Source organism: Ricinus communis, chromosome 6 (assembly GCF_019578655.1).
Source record: "Ricinus communis isolate WT05 ecotype wild-type chromosome 6, ASM1957865v1, whole genome shotgun sequence".
NCBI lineage: Eukaryota > Viridiplantae > Streptophyta > Magnoliopsida > Malpighiales > Euphorbiaceae > Ricinus > Ricinus communis.
In genome coordinates this window covers 16,383,774-16,403,637 of record NC_063261.1, presented here as the reverse complement: position 1 = coordinate 16,403,637, position 19,864 = coordinate 16,383,774, and the positions used below count along the sequence as shown (strand labels likewise).

The 19,864-nt window shown below is 31.7% G+C and overlaps 1 protein-coding gene across 1 annotated transcript; it reads left to right on the top strand.

The window, feature by feature from the left end:
* Positions 1 to 2,296: 2,296 nt before the first annotated feature.
* Positions 2,297 to 19,743, top strand: LOC8263273 (phosphatidylserine decarboxylase proenzyme 2). Its single transcript, XM_048375684.1, has 21 exons — positions 2,297 to 2,655; positions 2,793 to 2,872; positions 3,510 to 3,534; positions 4,266 to 4,325; positions 5,111 to 5,179; positions 7,093 to 7,182; positions 7,268 to 7,318; positions 7,957 to 8,040; positions 8,731 to 8,822; positions 8,949 to 9,104; positions 9,219 to 9,303; positions 10,838 to 10,949; positions 11,244 to 11,344; positions 11,608 to 11,655; positions 14,898 to 15,044; positions 17,776 to 17,871; positions 18,000 to 18,074; positions 18,182 to 18,274; positions 18,799 to 18,885; positions 18,969 to 19,019; positions 19,366 to 19,743. Exons 1-21 carry the CDS (start codon positions 2,431 to 2,433, stop codon positions 19,513 to 19,515), a joined length of 1,977 nt encoding a protein of 658 aa, XP_048231641.1. The 5' UTR covers positions 2,297 to 2,430; the 3' UTR covers positions 19,516 to 19,743.
* Positions 19,744 to 19,864: the final 121 nt, after the last annotated feature.

The following is a 19,864-nucleotide window of genomic DNA, read 5'->3' as shown; positions in this document are numbered from 1 at the left end:
TTTATAGAGAGCTATTGCCACCGCATGCTATACATCAATTTTTAAAAAAATAAAATTGTTAAATAAATTAGGTCTAAATATTAACTAAAACTAGGTTCACAATATGATATTTATGTATTTTGTTATTTTTGTATTTGTCTTGTTTAGACTTTTTGGCTAAATTAATGTAAATTATTTTCCTTTCAATAAAAAATACATTTTTATCGTATTTTTTTAAAGTGGAATTTGTATCATTAATTAATTTTGATAATGCTAAAAGTTTTATAGTTTGATCTTAAAGAATTTATATTAGAAAAATTTGTGCATTATTATTATTACAATATTTTAAACTCATAAGAATATTAAATATAAATATATATGAAATTATTATATCTACAATAAACTAATTTATAGAATTAGATAGAATATATTGTTTTTATTAACAAAAAAAAAATCATTTATTAGAAATTGCAGAGTCTTTCTCCTCTCCAAATATCTTCCACATGAAAAAGGATTCTTCTGAGTGAGAGAGCCATAGCTCAAAACAAAAAGGACTTCTCTCTTGATACACTAACACCATATATCAAAAAGTAAAGATTAAGAACATCAATATAACTTGAAAAAAAATGATCAATTAAAGGCAAGCAGCTAGCCATTAGATAGAGTGACAAGATGCAAACTTGGGTAGCTATTATCTTGACTCCATATTGAAGAACAGATTGGGAAGTTTTTGTTCTTTTAGTATTAGAGTCTATATGGCTTTTAGAATCAAAGCTATATTTGCACTCATAGTGCACCTTCGAGGACTATTTTGATTTATGGAGTCATTTGTTGCTTTTGATTGCTGTCCTACGTGGCCCATCAAGATAATCTCGACCATATCTCAGTCGAGCAGGGGTGTTCAACTAAACCGATAATGGGATCAATTCAAAAAATTTAATAAAAATTGTAATTAATTTATTAGATTTAAATTATTTTAAACTAAAAATAATTTAAAAATATTTAAAATTTAGTTGGATTCAGTTTTAAACTTCTAATAGTTAAGATTTATATTAATTTATATAAAAGTATGTCATTTTAATGTCATATATATATATATATATATATATATATATATATATATATTTTTTTTTTTTTTTTCATAATTCTAAAGTTTTTGACAATAGTTTCTCAATTTTATTTTACCATTTTTTTTCTTAAACTTTTAGAATTGTTTTTCAGTTTTACTTTTTGTTATAAAAAAAATAATACTAAATTTTAGATTTTACTTATTTAACTCTATATATACTAAATAATACCGAATCTGATTAAAACTGATGAATCCAAATTTATTAATTTTCTAATTTTAAATATTGAATTCAGTTTGAAATATATACAATCCGACTAATATAGTTTGAGGTAGTATATAATTTCTAAACCGATCAACCCGATCCACGAGCACCTCTACTCTTGAGTTATTAATTATATTCATTTTGAGTTTTTTTTTAGAAAAATACAAGCTAAGTAAAAACAATTACAAAATAATTAAAATGAGATTTAATTTGATTCTTGAACTTTGCAGGTGAAGTTAATTTAGCTTTTTTCTTTTTTGACTTTTTAAGTAAATTTAGTCAAAATCTTTAGTATAGAAATTATGCTCTTTATTTTATAGGATACTCTTCGAAAATTCTCTTAATAACAAAGTTATTGTAGCTTAAATATAAAAATTTTAGATTTTTCAAAAGCGAATAAGAAAAAGAATTATAATGTTATCAAATTAAAATATAAGAATTTTTAATACTAGTTAAATTAATTAAAAATCAAGAATCCACCACAATAACACCCTTAAGACGAGAGAGACCACTTCTAGCAGTTGGCACAAATTGACCATTATTGCATATTTGACTAATGACCAAGGTGGTTGAGAAAAGTATATTTTTATATTTAATAGAATATCTTTTAACACAACTTTTGTGTTAAATTAAAAGAAAAACTACAAAAGATATTTTATAAGTGTGCATTTTTTTTTTCACTTTTATTTTGATTTAATAATAAATTACTAAATATTAATTTCAGAAAATTAATATTTTATTACTTTTTATAACAAAAAGAATTATAATGTTAATTGATGAAGTGGAAAGAAAAAGCCATGGCATGAAAGAATCATGTACCATTTGTCCTTTTTCCTTATATTAAATCACAGAGAAAAAGAAAAAATAAAGAAAAATCTTAATGGAACAGAAGTACAGCGTGGCCATCATTTTTATGATGAATTAGATATAACTGTGTGGGGACCACACGAGTCTATACCGGCCGATAAAAGGCAAACCGTTTCGTCTTTTCCACTTGTCCGGTATCAAACAGATATTCATATTCTTCTTCCCGATTCACTGCTTCGACCGTACAGACACACACGGATAAATAGACTGATTTAGTCAAGATTAGATAGAAGAAGCTGAGGACAAAAGAAAAATGGGACATGGAAGCTCCAAAGGTTTTCCAGAATCATCCGAGGAAGACGATTCACAGTCGCACTCGCGCCGTTCTCGATTGAAGAATAAACTTCATATTCACCGCCGTCATCTACGTCGCATCTTCCGTCGTTCCAATGGTAACGGCTCTACTCCCGGTTCTTCTTGTCTTAAGCTTGTCTCTGCTGAAGATTTCGCAGGAATTGCTCTCCTTACTCTTATGAGCGTATGTTTCCTTTCTTCTTCTTCTTCTTCTTATTATTATTATTATTTCTTCATTTTTTTTAATTACTTTGTACTTGTTTACATTACATTCAAATAAAATGAATTAGATTTGGAATTTTATTTTATTTATTGTTATAGGCGGAGATGAAGTTTAAAGACAAGTGGCTAGCTTGTGTTTCTCTTGGAGAGCAAACTTTCCGTACAGATATTTCTGACCAGTTAAAATCATTTCTCTCTCTCTCTCTCTCTCTCTCTCTCTCTCGATACTATAAATATTATTATAAATTTGGAGTGTTAAATTAATTAATGCAGTGAACAAGTATACCTGAAAGTGACTGGATTTGTGCTCCCCAATAAGCCATGTGATTGATATAGAGTAACACTTCTGATCATATATTAGCAACAGTTCATACTTTTTGGCCTCTTAATTTTGGTGCAACATCTTTATTAGACAGAAGTGCCAAGAAAAGTCTTTATCCTTGGATTCAATTGCTTTTCTTAATAGAGCTAAAGGCCAATTCTTTTCTTCATGATCGTGATGAAACCATTGCATCAATAGTTTAAGAGAATAAGATTACTTGCAAGCTTGCATTTTAACTAATGGTATCTACAGAAATGAAATTGCCTATGTAAAAAGGGCAAAAGGTTAGTACTTCTATGATGGATTCTTGTTGTTTTCTGTCACTATCCAGAAAAGAATGACATATTATGCATCTCTGAACTCATATTCGTGTTAAATTTTTGTTAGCTTAATCTCTAGAAGTTCTTCCTACAACAATGTCTTTTTAAGAACCTATCTCCTTCTTTTCAAGTTCTGTAAAGTGTTGACTTGTTTGTGTTTTCTTTGTGCTGCAGAACAGAAAAGCCTGTTTGGAACTCAGTGAGTACTTTTATCAATTACCTTTTCTTGTGGTCACCAAAGCTATATATTTTTGTTATTTTCATATGTTTTCTTTATACATTGGACTACAAGCTGCACATATGGTTAAATATGCATGCCATAATAGATTCATGTTTACTGTTTTCCAGCAGTAAGTGTTAATCTATTTTTTCTTTTTTTTCATTTTGACTGTATATTTTGAGGCATTAATATATCTTTGTCAATTTTTGTATATAGATTCTTAGGATAATAAATTAAGCATCATAACATTGCATGTTAGTTCATTATTACTATGTATTAGGAATAAGCCAATAAGATGCCTTTCTTTTATCTTGCATTGCGGAAAATTTAGAAATTCAATGATATTTGTACTCTCATATTTAGTGTTTATTGGTTTATGATGTTACTAGACTAGCTCGTGCATTTCTTTTCCTTGTGGGACAATTTTGTCAAATTGACAATCTGCTAGATTTGCCGATGCACTTTCTCATGTTTTTTTTCCTAATTATTTCCATTATGGCATGAGAACATCCATTATCCATTTGCATATGCGTGAGCATGCCTTTCCTTTCTGTTTTTTCCACATTTCTATAGCATGTGCATGTATTTGTTCTACTCATACTTGTGGTTATATATTTGATAGATTCAGCATTCTGTCCATGAATAACTAGGTTATGTAGATTGCTAATTGCTTTTCATCTATGAAAATTGAGCTCATCTTTCTTGCACAGGAAAAGAAACTTCTTTTGGAAAAAGATGGACCTCATGTTGCTAGAATCTCTGTATTTGAGGTAACTAATTTTATTTACGACTTAGATCACAAAAATTAGCTTGGATAAATGGATAAGTTTATCTACTGTGGGGCCAATACTAAATTCACATGTGTAGACACTATATGGGCTGGAGAGTGTTGGCACAGAGTCACATTAATGGCTATATAAGCAGGATTGGGGCCTCACTTGACAAAATGTTACTCTATATTCTTATACTTGCTTGTTCTCCAACACCAGGCGAGAATGTTAGTTGATTAAGATGTCTAGTATTTATACCCCTTTATTTTTTTGTAATGCTTTCTAGAACAAGCATGATGATAAGTATCTTTGTATGACTAAGAATTTTGACAGGACTCATTTATATTTCTTTATTACCAATATTTGGAATCAATTGGAACGTTTTGTTAATGAAGTGGTTCACATTATAAAACTATAAACTTTTTATGCAATTTCTTGTTAAGATCTTAAAAGAAGCATGGGATCCCACTATTTACTTCATTAATCTTCACTCTCAGTGGTATTTTTTTTTTCAAAGTTTTTTTCCTTCCATTCATGTAATAAACACAACTGCTCCTTCTGCCAATTTTGAGAACATTGTGTCCATAATGTATAGTTGCTAGGCTTACTTGATGGATCTATTATTCATCAACATGTAACCTCTTTTGTCTTGATTGCTTTGCATTATTGATCTTGTACTTTGAACTCTTCTTATTGGTTTTTATCTTACTTCTGTTACAGAAGTGTGTTGATCGTATCATTTCTTGTATTACTCTTTACTATAACATAGTTCTCATATGGTGCAGACCAATAGAATATCAAAGAATAATCTTGTAGGCTACTGTGAGATTGATCTACTTGAATTTCTAACACAGGTAAGCTACTGATCTTGAAATGAATGCTCAATATAATTGTGTATAGATATACAGTTCTTCCATGTTTTGAGCTTTTTGCCTTTATAGCATGTAGAACTGATACCGCATATGGTGGAGGAAATGCTTGACAAAGTAAATGCTGATTCAGTGAATTACATGTTGATAGCATTGCAGTCTGAAATTTCAGAAATTAGTATAATGAATATTGATATTACTGTTAGTTTGAATATATCAAGAATTGGCTTATTTGATTTTTATTTTTTTGAAATGCAATTCTCACAACTATTTTTCAATACTGGAAACTCAAATAGTACAATTTGTACATAGAAGCATTTTTTTTTTTTGTAGAGCATCATCCCATAGATTGTGCAGAATCATCATCTAGAAGGTCAGCAGCATACATTATTTTTGTGAGTTACATAGTCATGGTGGTTATTGATTCTAATTTTCTTTTTCTAAAGCTTAACAAATTTTTCATATTCTGGAATATGATTAAAAAAACTTTAGTATCTATACTTTTTATTGCAATTTCATGGGCCTTCAGAGTGTTGTGCCAAATTAAATCTGCAGCCATCTAGTGGGATTGAACCCATCTTGCACAAAACCAATTACTTGTGTTAAGGCTCAGTCTTCTCCACTGATATGCTGCTTTATTTCTTTGTATTTTCCTATGTGGAATTATATTCTTCAATACTCCCCCTCAAGTGCAACTAGGCCTGAACTAGTTTTCGGTTAACAAACATGAGCCTACTCTTGCAGGCCCATAACAAACATGAGCCTACTCTTGCAGGCCCATATCAAACATAACTAGGCCCACTCTTGGAGGCTCTAGGTCAACAAACAGGCTAGACTCCTTTACTAGCTCAAACTACATCAATAGCCATCTATCTAGTGGGGTTGAATACCATCTTGCATAAAACCAATTGTCTTGTGTTAAGGCCCAACCTTCACCATTTATATGCCAATATATTTCCTTATACTTTTCTTATATCAGATTAAATTCTCCAACATTTATAATGAATTTCATAATTTCAATTCAAAATACAAGTACATTTGACCTCAACTTATAATTTTGGCCATGTATAGAACTTGGGAAAAGAGTAAATTTTTTATAGAATTGAATCAATTTTAGGCTACAAGGGGTTTAAAGTATAATAGCTATTGCATCAACCAGGAGAGCTAATAACAGCTGTTATGGGTGTGTTCTCCAAATTTCTGTATGTAAAGCAGTTACATTAAGGCTGTAATCTTTTTTTTTTATGTTGATGAAATTTCTGACATATCCTACATATGTAATTAACAACAAAGAAAATAACCATCAAACTGACTAAAACTAATATTACCATTATGTTTAAATGCCTTTACACAAGTCATTTTATCCTTTGATAATATGCTACTATGTTAGCTTAACAAACCTAGCATTTTTCCCTTAAACAACAAAACAACCAGGATATCTTAGAAGCTTGTTTGGACCCGGTAGAAGCATGGAAAATGGTAAGAATGATTCTGCTTTTGAATCAAGCTTTAGAACATTTATCTGTGTGGAAATGCTGAATTATTACTTATAAAGACTGTTAGCTAGTCAAAAATAGACCAAAGATAGCTCATACTTTTGCATTATTTGCATTCATATGCTTTTAGCTGTTAGTTGACATGGATATACATGGTTCATGGTTTCATACGAATTATTTGCTTAGGATATAGTGAATTGTGGTTTTGTTTTTGAATTAATTTTCGTTTTTCCACTGGATTATTCATGTCTCACGTGTTCTTGAGCTGTTTATTCAGATTGGAGAATTCAGGGTGTGCTTGTCCCATATTTGGCATGAATTTTGTGTGAAATCTTTTTGTTTATGAGTTTGCTTCTTTTTTCATTCGTGTCTTTCCTCATGGCTTTTCTTCTTTGGTTGCAGGATTCAGATTCTGACTTTGAGGTTTTTGAACTTTTTGATCCTTCTTCATCTGATATAGTTGGCAAAATTTCTCTTTCGTGTTCTGTTGAGGTGTGCAATATAAAACTTATCCTCTAGTTGAGCAGATGAACCAGACTGTTTAATATGTTTTAACATTAAGTGGAAACATTGACAGGATCCAATTGAAACAGAGAAAAGATTTGCCAGACGCATCTTGGCAATTGTGGTATGATGATGTCTTAAATTACACATCTGTGGCTATCAAAACTATGTTGTATGCTGAGTTGTTAGACTGTCAAGATTCATGACATGTGCCTGTTACTAGAAACATAATTTGCTGCTACATTTTACCCTCTATTATGGGTATTGATAAGATTTCTGGAGATTTTCTATTCGAGTAGGAATAAGGGTACAGGGAAATGGGGATCCGAAAACCGGGACCAGGAATATTGTTCAGGTTTTTTGGTTAGTTGCAAACCCACTGGATTTGGAGTTGTTTGTGTGTGACTGACCTGTGCTTGTTAAATTTTGTGTTGACAAGCTGTTTAAGTAGTTGGATTAGTGTTGAGATTATACATTAATTTGTCAAATGAAGCGCATTCCATTCATGAAGATGTTGATAAAGAGGATAATAATTTTTAAGAAACTACCTCTAATAATGATAAAGAATGATTACTTCTTTTTTGAATTAAAATTTTCCTTTCTCTTGTTCTTCACTCCTTTTTTTGGAGTCAAAACTTTAGTTTACATTTATATATTATGGACAAGAATGAAATGATTTCATAGCGATGACTAAACTGTTGATATATAATCCTTTATAAGATCTAATCCTGTTTTCTCTTTGATCCTTTGTACCATGCATAGGACTATAATGAAGATGGACAGCTTTCATTCTCCGAGTTCTGTGACTTAATTAAGGCTTTTGGCAATCAGTTGGCAGCTAACAAGGTTCGATCACAAGTACTTTTGTTTGCATTCTGGTAAATTACTAGAAGTCCCTTAGGTTTGACGTAACATTTGTCCTTGCTGTTTCAGAAGTGTTAACTTTAGGCTTATGCTACCATCAGCAACGAAGTGTAAGATTTTGAGGCACAAACTATTTTATAATATCATTCAGGGATTAAGGTGCAATTTAGTTCTAAAACTTCAGGAACAAAGTGGTTCTATTTATAAAATTAAGGACTTTAAGTGTAATAAAAAAAATTTAGATTTCTTTTAAAGGTAGAGAAGTTAACAAGCATTAGTCCTGAAATTTGAAACAGCATTGAGAGGTGTGTAATTGCATACTAAGGGGACTTTAGTAATTTACTCGCTGCATTTTTATTCTTTGCATTACCTGGCAACATTATTGCTGAAAGTATAGGCATATTAGTAAGTTTAGTTTGTTTTCAGACCTAGATTGGATTTGGGGTGTGACTTGCAAAATTGCAATTTATGTCACCACCTAGACCTATGTATTTGAATTTTTGGGTATTGGAATTTCTCTCGGTTCAGTTCTACTTTTGCATATGTTTCAGTACAATGATTTGAGTAGAACCTCAAATATTTTCCTACTAAAAGTTTAGTATGTATGCTGTTATTTGGAGCCTTGTTTGTAGAATTGAATTGTCTTAGCATTATGTTTACCTTGTCTACTAGAAAGAGGAGCTTTTTAAAGCTGCCGACAAGAATGGGGATGGTGTTGTGAGCATGGATGAGTTGGCTGACCTTCTTGCTATTCAACAGGAAAAGTAATAATTTTCTAAATCTAGAAGCAGTAAGCTTGATTACAAATATCATAAGTCAATTTCTGGTACCCACATGAAATGATGAGCTATGTTTTCAAGATGACTGTTTTCTGTATTCCTGTACTGCAGAGAGCCTCTTATTAATTGTTGCCCTGTTTGCGGTGAGATTCTTGAAGTGTCTGATAGGCTAAACACTGTGGTTCATTTGAGTCTCTGTTTTGATGAAGGGACTGGAAACCAAGTTATGACTGGAGGATTTCTAACTGACAAGCAGGCTTCATATGGGTGCGATTTTTGTTAACATTGACCTCTAGATTTGCATCTCTTCATTTTGTAACCTCTCTGGTGTTATGCTGGGATTATATAGTTGAAATGCCTATTTGAACTATACTTTTGTAGGTGGATTTTTAAACTGAGTGAATGGGCACACTTTTCATCATATGATGTCGGTTTAAACCTTGGGTCCAGTGCTTCACATATCCTGGTATGCTTTTTCTGTTGCATGTTATCTTGGATCTCTCTCTTTCTCTCTGTGTGTTGTGTGTGTAAAATTTCATCTTCCAATTGCTATACCTTTGATTTATGAGACTTCAATTTGATAATATATGATAGTGGCTATAAGCGCATTTCATTTCTTTTATATTATTTTATGATTGTGAGTTGATGGAAGCCTCAAGCTACCAAGTTTTCTTTATCAAGTCTTCCACTTCTCTCCTCTATTGCTCTATGGTAACTATATCTATTTTATGATAATTCTTAGAAGTTTTCTCTTAAAATTTGGGCTACTGAAGAATGACAAATATTTCCAAGTCATGGAGTCTGTTTTTCATTTTTATTTGCTTTTTCTTGTGTTGGTGAGAGAAGGGCTATTGCCCTGTGATTTAGAGATTAATGCTTTCTTTCTACGGGTCCATTAATGAATTTTTAAGCATGGACCAGCAATAGCTTTTATGAGACAGCCATGGGTCAGAGAATCACAATGGAATCAATATAAGATTTTGCCTGAATCAACTAGATCCAAAAACTTTAGGTGGTGGAATTTGTGAATTGCATTTTGAGTTGCTCGACAGCTGGGAATGTAGAATCCTTTCAAGTAATTGAGAGAAAACAATTCTACAAGGTACTGAAAAGTTTCGTGTTTGATTCCCTAGTGGCCGCTTTTAGATATTTATGTAGCTAGATCGGCAAAAGAGCATGTCTTTCTCTCAAGGTCTTAATGAGGTTAGGAATTTCTGCAGCTGTGAAGGACACATTTGCACATATCTTTTATGCTGGATTACTGGTGGTTAGCTTAGAGTTTTAAGGCCTGCAATTGTAGGTGAAAATAATGCAATTTTGTTGCAATAGATGGAAATTTACAAACAAAAAGGGAACTGGAAACTTGACAGCAATTGAATGTTGAATTCAGTGAAACTTAGAACAACAAAAGAGATGCACAGAACAATGCACATATATAATAAAGCATACTAGGAACATATGCCACCTGATTTTCAGATCATGTTTGCAAATCATGGGTGAAATCTTGGTAGCAATGTTTGTAGGTTTATAGAGGAACAAGATAAAGGGGAAAAGAGGGGGGAAGATTTAAAACATGCATTTAAAATTAAAGTTCCGACTTAAAATTTTGAATAGAAGAATTCTTAATTGACACGAAAAGGCCAAATAAATTCAAACAAAAGTGAGCAAATCACCAAAATTTTCCCAAACTTCTGTGTATTTGCTAATCATAAACCAAGGTATGTGTGAGTTTTTGGGTTATTAACCAAGAAGAAAAAGCCTAAGACTTTTCATAATTGTCTGAAGGTGTTAGACTGCATTCTGATTTCCAGATATGTTTGTTTTTATTGCATCACCTTTGTCTAAAAAAATAGTCATTATGCAACATAAATAGAAAGTAATCTGAATTATGTCCATTTAATTAGGGTCTTAAAAAGAATTTGAAGCATTCAACTTTTTTCTTACATGAACTGGTACTTAGACCTAATGTTTAAAATCTTTAATATAATAATTTGCTGTAGGTATTCGATCGGAAGACAAAGAGACTAGTGGAGGAGTTGATTGATGGAAAGATTGTGATGTCAATGAGAACAATTTACCAATCAAAAATAGGACTTCGCCTTATGGACAAAGGTACAGTTTTTTACTCCAAGATCCTCCTGCCAACATTCATTCAGGAAAAATATTTTCCATTCTATTCTGTCAATAGCACATATCTTGTATCCTTCCAAGAATTAGTATGTTTTACCTTGCTCCTACTCTCTTTGTAATGACACTAAAATCATTCATCATTCCTCATTATTCTAATTCAAAAGGGCAGTCCAGCACCCTTGAGCATCGATATAAGACTGATTGCAACTGTTACTTTAAAGCTAGTACTTTCTTACTTGCAGTCCTGCACTATATGATGGTCTAATTTGGATGCAGGGGCTAATGATCTTTTGCGTAGCATTTCTGAGAAGCAGGGAAGGAAAATGAACTCAGCTGAATCTGCAAAGCAAATCCCAAAATTTATTGAATCTTTTAAGGTATGGTGTTCTTACTTGCAAGTAAAGATTCTGCAAGTACATTGTCATGGCTATTTAGTTTAAAATGAAATGAATTTTCAAAATCGTTAAGTTGTCCTTGTCTCATGGGACAAATGCTAGTGGACTAATGATGTAATTTGTTTTACATTATTCCTAGCTGATTTGATGTTATATTAAAATTTGGAATTATACATTCTTAGTTTCATGTGATCAACATACACCTTTTTTCTTTATTTGATTGAGTTAAGTTATGGTGTTTGTAGGATCAAATCAATTTGGCTGAAATCAAGTACCCTTTGGAACATTTTAAGGTAAACAAATAAATATTAATTCTTTATGTGTACAATTCAATTTTCTTCCTTTTGCCTTGTGGTCCAACTTGATTTGTAGTGACTTTTTTTGGTCAATTCCAAAAAGAGAGTTTATGGAGCATTTTGATTGCATAGATGTCTTTCTTTTCTTTTCTCCTTTTCTTTTTGGATAACAATGTAAACCCACTTCGCTTACCTTGTCGTCCAGATGAAGCCTTTCTGTTTTTTTTTTTTTTTTTTTTCAATGAAGCCTTTTTGAAACTCATTATATATCTTGTTTGCTTCTCATGGATTTCAATTAGGTTCCATCAATAAATCCTTGAAAAAACTTTGATATTTGTTGCTACTGTAGCATAAACTATTGATGCAAAAAACAGGAACCACAAACTAAAAATATGTTGAATTGATTGCTAAAATGATTTACTATGTATGTTAACCATTCTGGATCTGAAAAGAGTACCAAACTAAAATTGGATTCTTTTAGGTTATTGTAGAGTAAATGTATTAGTCTTGAAAAACCTAGTACATGACAAAGCTTGATTTGTTTTAACTTATATTAATCCTTTGGTTGAGAAAGCATTTGAGCTCCATGGAACCTTGGACTTTATCATCTGGATCTTTTTGGACATGGATTCATAGTTTTAATTTTAAAAGCTAAAACTAAAGGGTCATTGAGTTACTATAAAAAAAATCATTGTGTAGATAGTATGTAGATGCTGTTGTACTGTTGAATTCTTTTTTCTTGAGGATTGAGTAGTAAATTGAGATTGTTGTTATCGCTACAGTAGAATCTTGGGCTTTATGACATGAGTTCAAGTCTTTAGCATGACTCCTACATGAACAACTGCTGATGGCTAGAACATCCACCCTATGACCTTGTTCATGACAGGCAATTTCTAAATTGCAAGACTTCTCATTTGTTTTCTGAACTTTATTTATCATGTCTGTTTCTACATCCATTTTTGCTAATGATAGTAATGATACAACCTATTGCAAATGTAAAAGTTGAGGGGAGTAAAATGATTGAAATCCAAATTGAGAAGAATTTCTTATGTGTTATTAATCAATAGACTTACACATATATATATATGTGAAGTACAATCCTAATATTGATAGGAATCAATCTCCTAATTGATGTGTACAATCCTATGTTATATACAATAATTGTAACACTCCCCCTCAAGCTAGAGGATCGATATTAATCATGCCCAGCTTGTTACAGAGATAATCAACCCAAGCCTCAATAAGAGCATTTGTGAAGATATCTCCCAGTGTTCTCCTGTCTTTACATAACCTATGGAGATTAAACCTTGCTGAATTTTTTCATGAACAAAATGGTAGTCAATTTCAATATACTTAGCTCGTTCATGAAATACATGATTAATGAAATGTGAAGAGCAATTTGGTTATCACACCACAACTTTGATGGTACTGAAGTCTCAAGACCTACTTTAGTCAGATGCTGATATATCAATATTATTTCATATAGACTTAGCCTTAGCTCTATATTTTGATTCTGCACTTTTACGCGAGGCATCTGCTTCTTGCTTTTTTATGGAACCAGATTCCCTCCAATAAATATACAATAACCTGAAATAGACCTTCGATTATCCTTGGATCCTGCCCAGTCAACATCTGAAAAACATTCAGTTCTGGTATAAGCATGATTACCATACAATATTCTTGTTGTAGAGGACATGTGTTGACTCACCACACTAACTGAACATGCAATATTTGGATGAGTTACAATTAGATAATTCAACTTTCCAACTAATCTTATAAATCTCTCAGGATCTTCAAATAATTCACCATCTTTTATAAGCTGCAAGTTAGGAATCATTGAAGTACTGCATGGCTTAGCTCCCAACTTTCTCGTCTCAGACAATAAGTCAAGTATGTATTTCCTTTGAGACAATAGTATCCCCTTCTTACTTCTTGTTACCTTAACACCCAAGAAATATTTCAAGATTCCCAAGTTCAAAATATGTAATATTGCACGGACACATTTATATTTCTTTTAGACTTTTGGCTTTTTTCATTCCCTACCCTCTCTTCTCATAAGAAATAATTCACATCAATTATAGTCATTCAAATTTATTTACCTTTCTATAGTTCTATAGTTGAATGGTTCCTTTTCTTTAATTTACCCTTTCTTTTTTTTAAATGAGCAGATTTATCCAGTGCAATTTTATAACTTAACAAATAGAAGAATAATTTGATCATTTTTCTCAAGCATGAAGAATAGTTTGAGTTAATTTGGGGAACTATCAAAGAAGAAAGGAAACTAGATGGAGAAAGGGCTTTTACTGAAATTTCTTCCTTACCCGATTTTGTAAAGTGCTTTTTGAGTGTTTGGTTTAAATTCTCTGTCATATAGAGAGAGGGATGTAAAAGAGAGAATATAGGCTATTGGAGTGCGAACGGGTTTCCTTCCTAGTAAATTTAGTTGCAGATATGAACTTTCAGGAATTCAACAGCCAAGCTACGTCTTCCATGCATCTTCTCTTTCTTGTGGTGTTACATTTGAGTGATTGAATGTCAAAATGCTGTTTCTCTAGTACCATGGAACAAATTAATAACTAATGCAATCACCTAACTTCCTTCCTTGTACATCTGTGCATCAATCCTGAATCTAATGTTTCATGATATAGATTTGTTGCTGTAGCTTGTATCCACTGTATATTGCATTTTGTTAGAAGTTTTAGATAATTATCTTCACTATATGGAGGTGTCTAGTTTTCGGATGCTCTATTCCTTTTCCTTGGACATAGATGACGTTAACCATAGGCATCTTGATCCTTTTGACATTGTAATTAATCCCAAAAGAGTGAGCAATATGACCTTATTATATTTGGTTATCATATACCCCATCCTTGTATAACATCTATTGATCCTTTTAGAAGCTATCTAGTGGGAGACATAAAACTTTATGTAGCTCAATTTAATAAGGTTGTAATTGAATATAAACCAACTGTACCAACCTACTTCTGCTACCTAGTTGGCAAGTAGTCAAGCTATCTGTTACTCATTCTCTATTAACTTTGCATGGGTGATCAAAATCTATAAACTTAAAGATCTTTTCTATCCCTGTAACCTTTGTTGCCATTTGACATTATTAGCAATCAAGTAAATTGTCTTCTGTTGTTTAGTGTAGCCTGTGGATGGAGGGGTCATAGTTGTTACCACTAATGAATCCTAGAGATATTCATATGTGATGATTCTTTTTTTACTTCTATATGCAGACTTTCAATGAGTTTTTCATAAGGGAATTAAAGCCAAGCGCAAGACCAATTGCTTTCTTGGAACATGATGATGTTGCCATATGTGCAGCTGATTGCCGTCTGATGGCATTTAAAAATGTAGACGATAGTTCAAGATTTTGGATCAAGGTATTTCTACTACTTGATATTATAATTAAATGGTTCTCTTTTCTCTCTCTGTTACTTTCTTTAAACAACAAATTATGGCTTGTTTTCCAAAATGTAGTTTCAGTTGGACATTGGTGTCTTATTAGAATGAGACTGTTACTGGGAAGAGAACACATTATTGTGGACTTTTTCTAACTGGCTCTACATTTTGATAAATGTAGTTAACTAAATTCTGTATATGCATCTGGTATTTTTTGCACAGAATTTTCTCATTAGATATTATTCTCCTTCATATGGGTTGAATCTACTGATTACCAACTGTATGACTTGTTTGCTTCCTACGCAACAGCATCTTGTGGGTTCTTGTGGACCTAATAAATTATCTTACTTCTCTAGGTCATTTTATTTTCCTATTATTGTTCTCGTTAATATTATCATCATGTTACCAACTTTCCAAGTAGATAGTAGCAGTACTAAGGCTACTATGAGACTAGGAACTTGCATGTTCATGGTCAGAAGTTGAGCCCCTCCATTTAAAATATTGAATCCTATAAATTGATACCCATGATCTTTTCATAGGACCCTACCTTTTTGGAACCAAAACTTGTAATGTCTTTTATTATTCTTTTTGATACTTCACGCATGAATTATTTTACAACACTTGACACATGAATTATTTATACTTCTAAGAACAAATAAAATGATATAAGTTTGAATATACTTTAAAATTATAGGGAAAAATTTGCATTGATGCCATATAATTGTAGGGTTTAACACTTTGAGGGTTGCGGTTTGTTTTGTATCAACTCAATAACGAAATGTTTTTACTGGCAAAAAATTAGTACTTTGTGATCTAAAATCCATTTTCCAATAAAAAATTCCTCTTAGGAATGCAAGACTAGTATCAAAAGAAAGCTCATAACTCAAGAATCATGATGATATAATTATTTATTCCAATTATAGTTGCAGTTGACCGGGAATTTATGACACTTTTTGTGGTGACCATGCAATTTAGGCAATTTCAGACCTCATAGTTAGTCATATTTGAAAGCTGACAAGGAGACGAGTTTGACATATCAAAACTCAATTTAATCGAACATCAGAACTCAAACTATGAGTCGACCATTTCCATAGAAAACCTTTAAAACTAATTTGATACAAAACAAATCGTCTTTGAGGTGTCAAACCTCTAAATCACAAGGTCTTTTAATGTGAACTTTTTCCAAAATAATAATATGAATATAAATTAGAATTTAATTGGATTTTATTAAAATGAAACTTTAGACATTTATTATAATTCATTCATTCTATTCTTTATTATAATCTTAATGCATTGTAACTGTTGTGTTGAACAACCAAATAATTTAGCTCATTATTTGGTAAAAAAAGTAGTATTGTATCTCATGATTTTTATTCTAAAAAGCTTATAATACTAAAATTAATTAGAGAACATTGATTTGGGAGCTCTTAATATTTATTTTAAAAAGCTTGCAATATCATATATTGAACTTAATATCTGAAAATTTCTTTTGATAATTGGTGTAATATAAATTTTATATAGGCTTATTATATAATGCTTATAGTCCTATATTTATGTATTATAAATCTCATATTTATCTTTTTGATAAAATGCACACTAATTAATAATTATATCAAAAGAAATACAGTCTTGCATTGAATCCATGTATAAGATCTTAAAAAAATTTAGTTGATTTGATTTATGTATGAAATTATAATTTTTGCTATGAAATGTTAAGTAATGAATTATTATTTATTATTCTATATAATGTTATTGTTCAATGTTAAGTAACTATTGTTTTCAGATTTATTGTTCAGTGGATATAATTATTATTACAAATATTGGATCTTGAAATTCTAAGAATTAATTATGTAAGTTATTTATCCATTTATTATATACTTAACATCTTAAATTAAAATTTTTTTTATTAAAATATGAAATAACGAGATTTTGGCTCTCTCTTAGCGCTTCATTCTGAATTTCTATTTTTATAGATTGTTGAAATTATTACTATTTTTATGTGAAATCATATATATAGACATACATATACACACATTGTCATTTTATAGTTCTTGTTGTTGTAGCATTAAATGACTATATAACTCTTTCTTTCACTAAGGTATTTCCTTTAGTACCATTTTTGGAAACATGAATGGATAATTTTGAGTCCTCAGAATTTTTTTTATTCCAACAGCACAACTTGAGTCAAATTTCAATTACTTTTTAGCCTACATTCAATGGGATTGAACTAGCTTCAATTTTATGTTTTGAAAGGTATTCCTTAATGCTTATAAATTTAAAATTGGTATTTTTTTTTTCCAAGCATACTGATTATTAAGGTCTCTGCTATATTATTATTATTTTATTTTTTGGAAGGAGTCTCTGCTATAATATCTTGATATCAATATGTCTCATGCATAAAAAGTGATATTGGCAATTACTTGGAGGAGGTACATAAGGTGATTAGATCTTAGACTAACATTAATAGGGAAAAATATTAATGTTTCTTCTCTCTCTCAAACACACTCCACATAAACTGAGATGCAACAAGACTATTATGGAACCGTAGCATGAAATAAAGCTGCTTGAAATGTGTGCATAACTGTAAGAATCAAATATTAAAAGTTTCTTAATGTAACTATGCCTTTTTGCCCCATATTAATTATGCATTCCCAATTGTGGATTCTCTTATTATAGTAGCTAATTTCTGGTATCAATTGTTATAACCTCTAGGGGCGAAAATTTTCCATTGAAGGACTTCTGGGAAAGGATATATGTTCTAGCACTTTTGTTGATGGAGCTTTAGTCATATTTCGATTGGCACCGCAGGTATTTATTTGAAGCCAACAAGCTCTTGGGTCTCTTCTTTCTCGTCTATTAGCCTCATTTGTTCTGAAAATGCTCAGTTTATATATTTTGATTTTGCAATGCTTGCCTTAATTCGTGCATTGTTGCAGGATTATCATCGTTTTCATACTCCAGTTTCTGGAACCATCGAACAGTTTGTAGATGTGCCTGGACATTTATACACAGTATGTGGATTAATGCACTTTACGGTGCATGTATGACTAATTATTTGTAATCAGCTCTTCTGATATCATGACTCTGCTCCTCATGTCTTTATATTTTGTTTTCTCAGGTTAATCCTATTGCTGTCAATAGCGAGTATTGCAATGTCTTTACCGAGAATAAGCGGGTTGTATCAATAATTTCTACTGCAGAATTTGGAAAGGTTTATTGTCATGTTCATCTGACTTGCAAAGTTGCAAGTTTTACCATCCTCTTATCAAGTGTCGATAAAGACTAGTATTTTATAAAGCAATGATCTGATTTTTGCATGCTTTATTTTATAGTCATCTGAATTTGGCATGCTTTCTTTTTTAGGATAGTATCTGTTGCTCATTTTTTGTCAGTTGATTTTTCATGTGTAGCTCAACTCGACTAAGCCATGGTTCTAATCTGCAATTGAGTTGTCCGTGTGGGCTCTTCTCATCCGTTCTACATGGTTTAGGGTCACACTCAGGAGTTTTCATGCATATGATGTGGAAATAATCAAACGATGGTTCTTTTAGCATGTGTAGTCATCAGCATCACGCTTTACATTCTGAAAGGCCATTTTTATCTGCACAATAAAGCTTTGATCTCTATATTGTCTTTTAACTTCAACAATTAGCTCCATTTTTGAAAAGTAAATGGAACTAGTGCTCGGATTATTCAGTTGACTGACATCTGCATCTCTTTGTATATTTGCATAAGGTGGCATTTATAGCAATTGGAGCGACTATGGTTGGCAGCATCACCTTTTTGAAAAAGGAGGGTGACTACATCAAGAAAGGAGATGAGGTTAATTTACTGTCTTTGATAATATTTTTGCCTATGAATACAATCCTGGCTCTGTGATCACCTTTGCATGTGTTATATTACAGCTTGGATATTTCTCATTTGGTGGAAGCACTGTGATTTGTGTCTTTGAAAAGGTTGGTACTGCATTGATCCTTTTCTCACTGTAGAAAGCTTATATCTTTTGATTACCTGCATAAGGAGCATATTACATTCCCATTTTTTCTTCATATTGGTAAATGGAATAATTGATATGTCATGCTTTCTGAACTTGTATCTGGATAGCATAGCACTTGATGGATATTTCTATAATCTTTTGTCACTGCCTGCTGTGCATCTCCCAATATGAGTGTTTCTGAAATTCAACATAAACAAAAGTAGTTTCGGGTTGAGTTCCGCTTTCTGAAGGGTCCAAACCAACATGCATAGGTGTGAATTTGGGTCTGTACATGTCTGAAATCTGATCAGGAGGACCTTGTGCAGGATGCAATTCTAATTGATGAGGACCTCCTAGCCAATAGTGCAAGATCACTTGAGACGTTAGTTTGTGTTGGGATGAAGTTGGGTGTTGCTGCAAGGAGACGATCCGAAATCGATTTGCCAAACCTGGAAAATTGTGAGATAAGAGCTTGAACGTGGCAGGTGGAGTTCTATGTAAATGTTGTAACCTGCGGCATAAGGTATATTGATGCCTTGGTAGATAAGAGCTTGCTCAAACATTTCGCATCGTTTATATTCACGTGGTAAGTGGAATTCTATGTAAATGTTATTCCGTATGCCATAGGCATATTGATACTAATTTGTTTGCTTTTTATTATCCTTTTTCTTAAAAAAAGTTCCATGGACCTTTCTACTGTTTAATCTACAGAATTTCTAGAAAATAGTAAAAGTTCAACAATTTTATTGGCCGGATTATATGAATATTATTGCGAAATGCAATATTTAAATATCTAAATTTTAATTATTTAATCATCCTAACACC

Coding starts and splice junctions, on each gene's coding strand:
- LOC8263273 (XM_048375684.1), top strand. CDS start 2,431: ATGGGACATGGAAGCTCCAAAGGTTTTCCAGAATCATCCGAGGAAGAC. Junction 2,873..3,509: donor CGTACAGATATTTCTGACCA/GTTAAAATCATT, acceptor TTTGTGCTGCAG/AACAGAAAAGCCTGTTTGGA. Junction 17,872..17,999: donor TATTTCGATTGGCACCGCAG/GTATTTATTTGA, acceptor GCATTGTTGCAG/GATTATCATCGTTTTCATAC.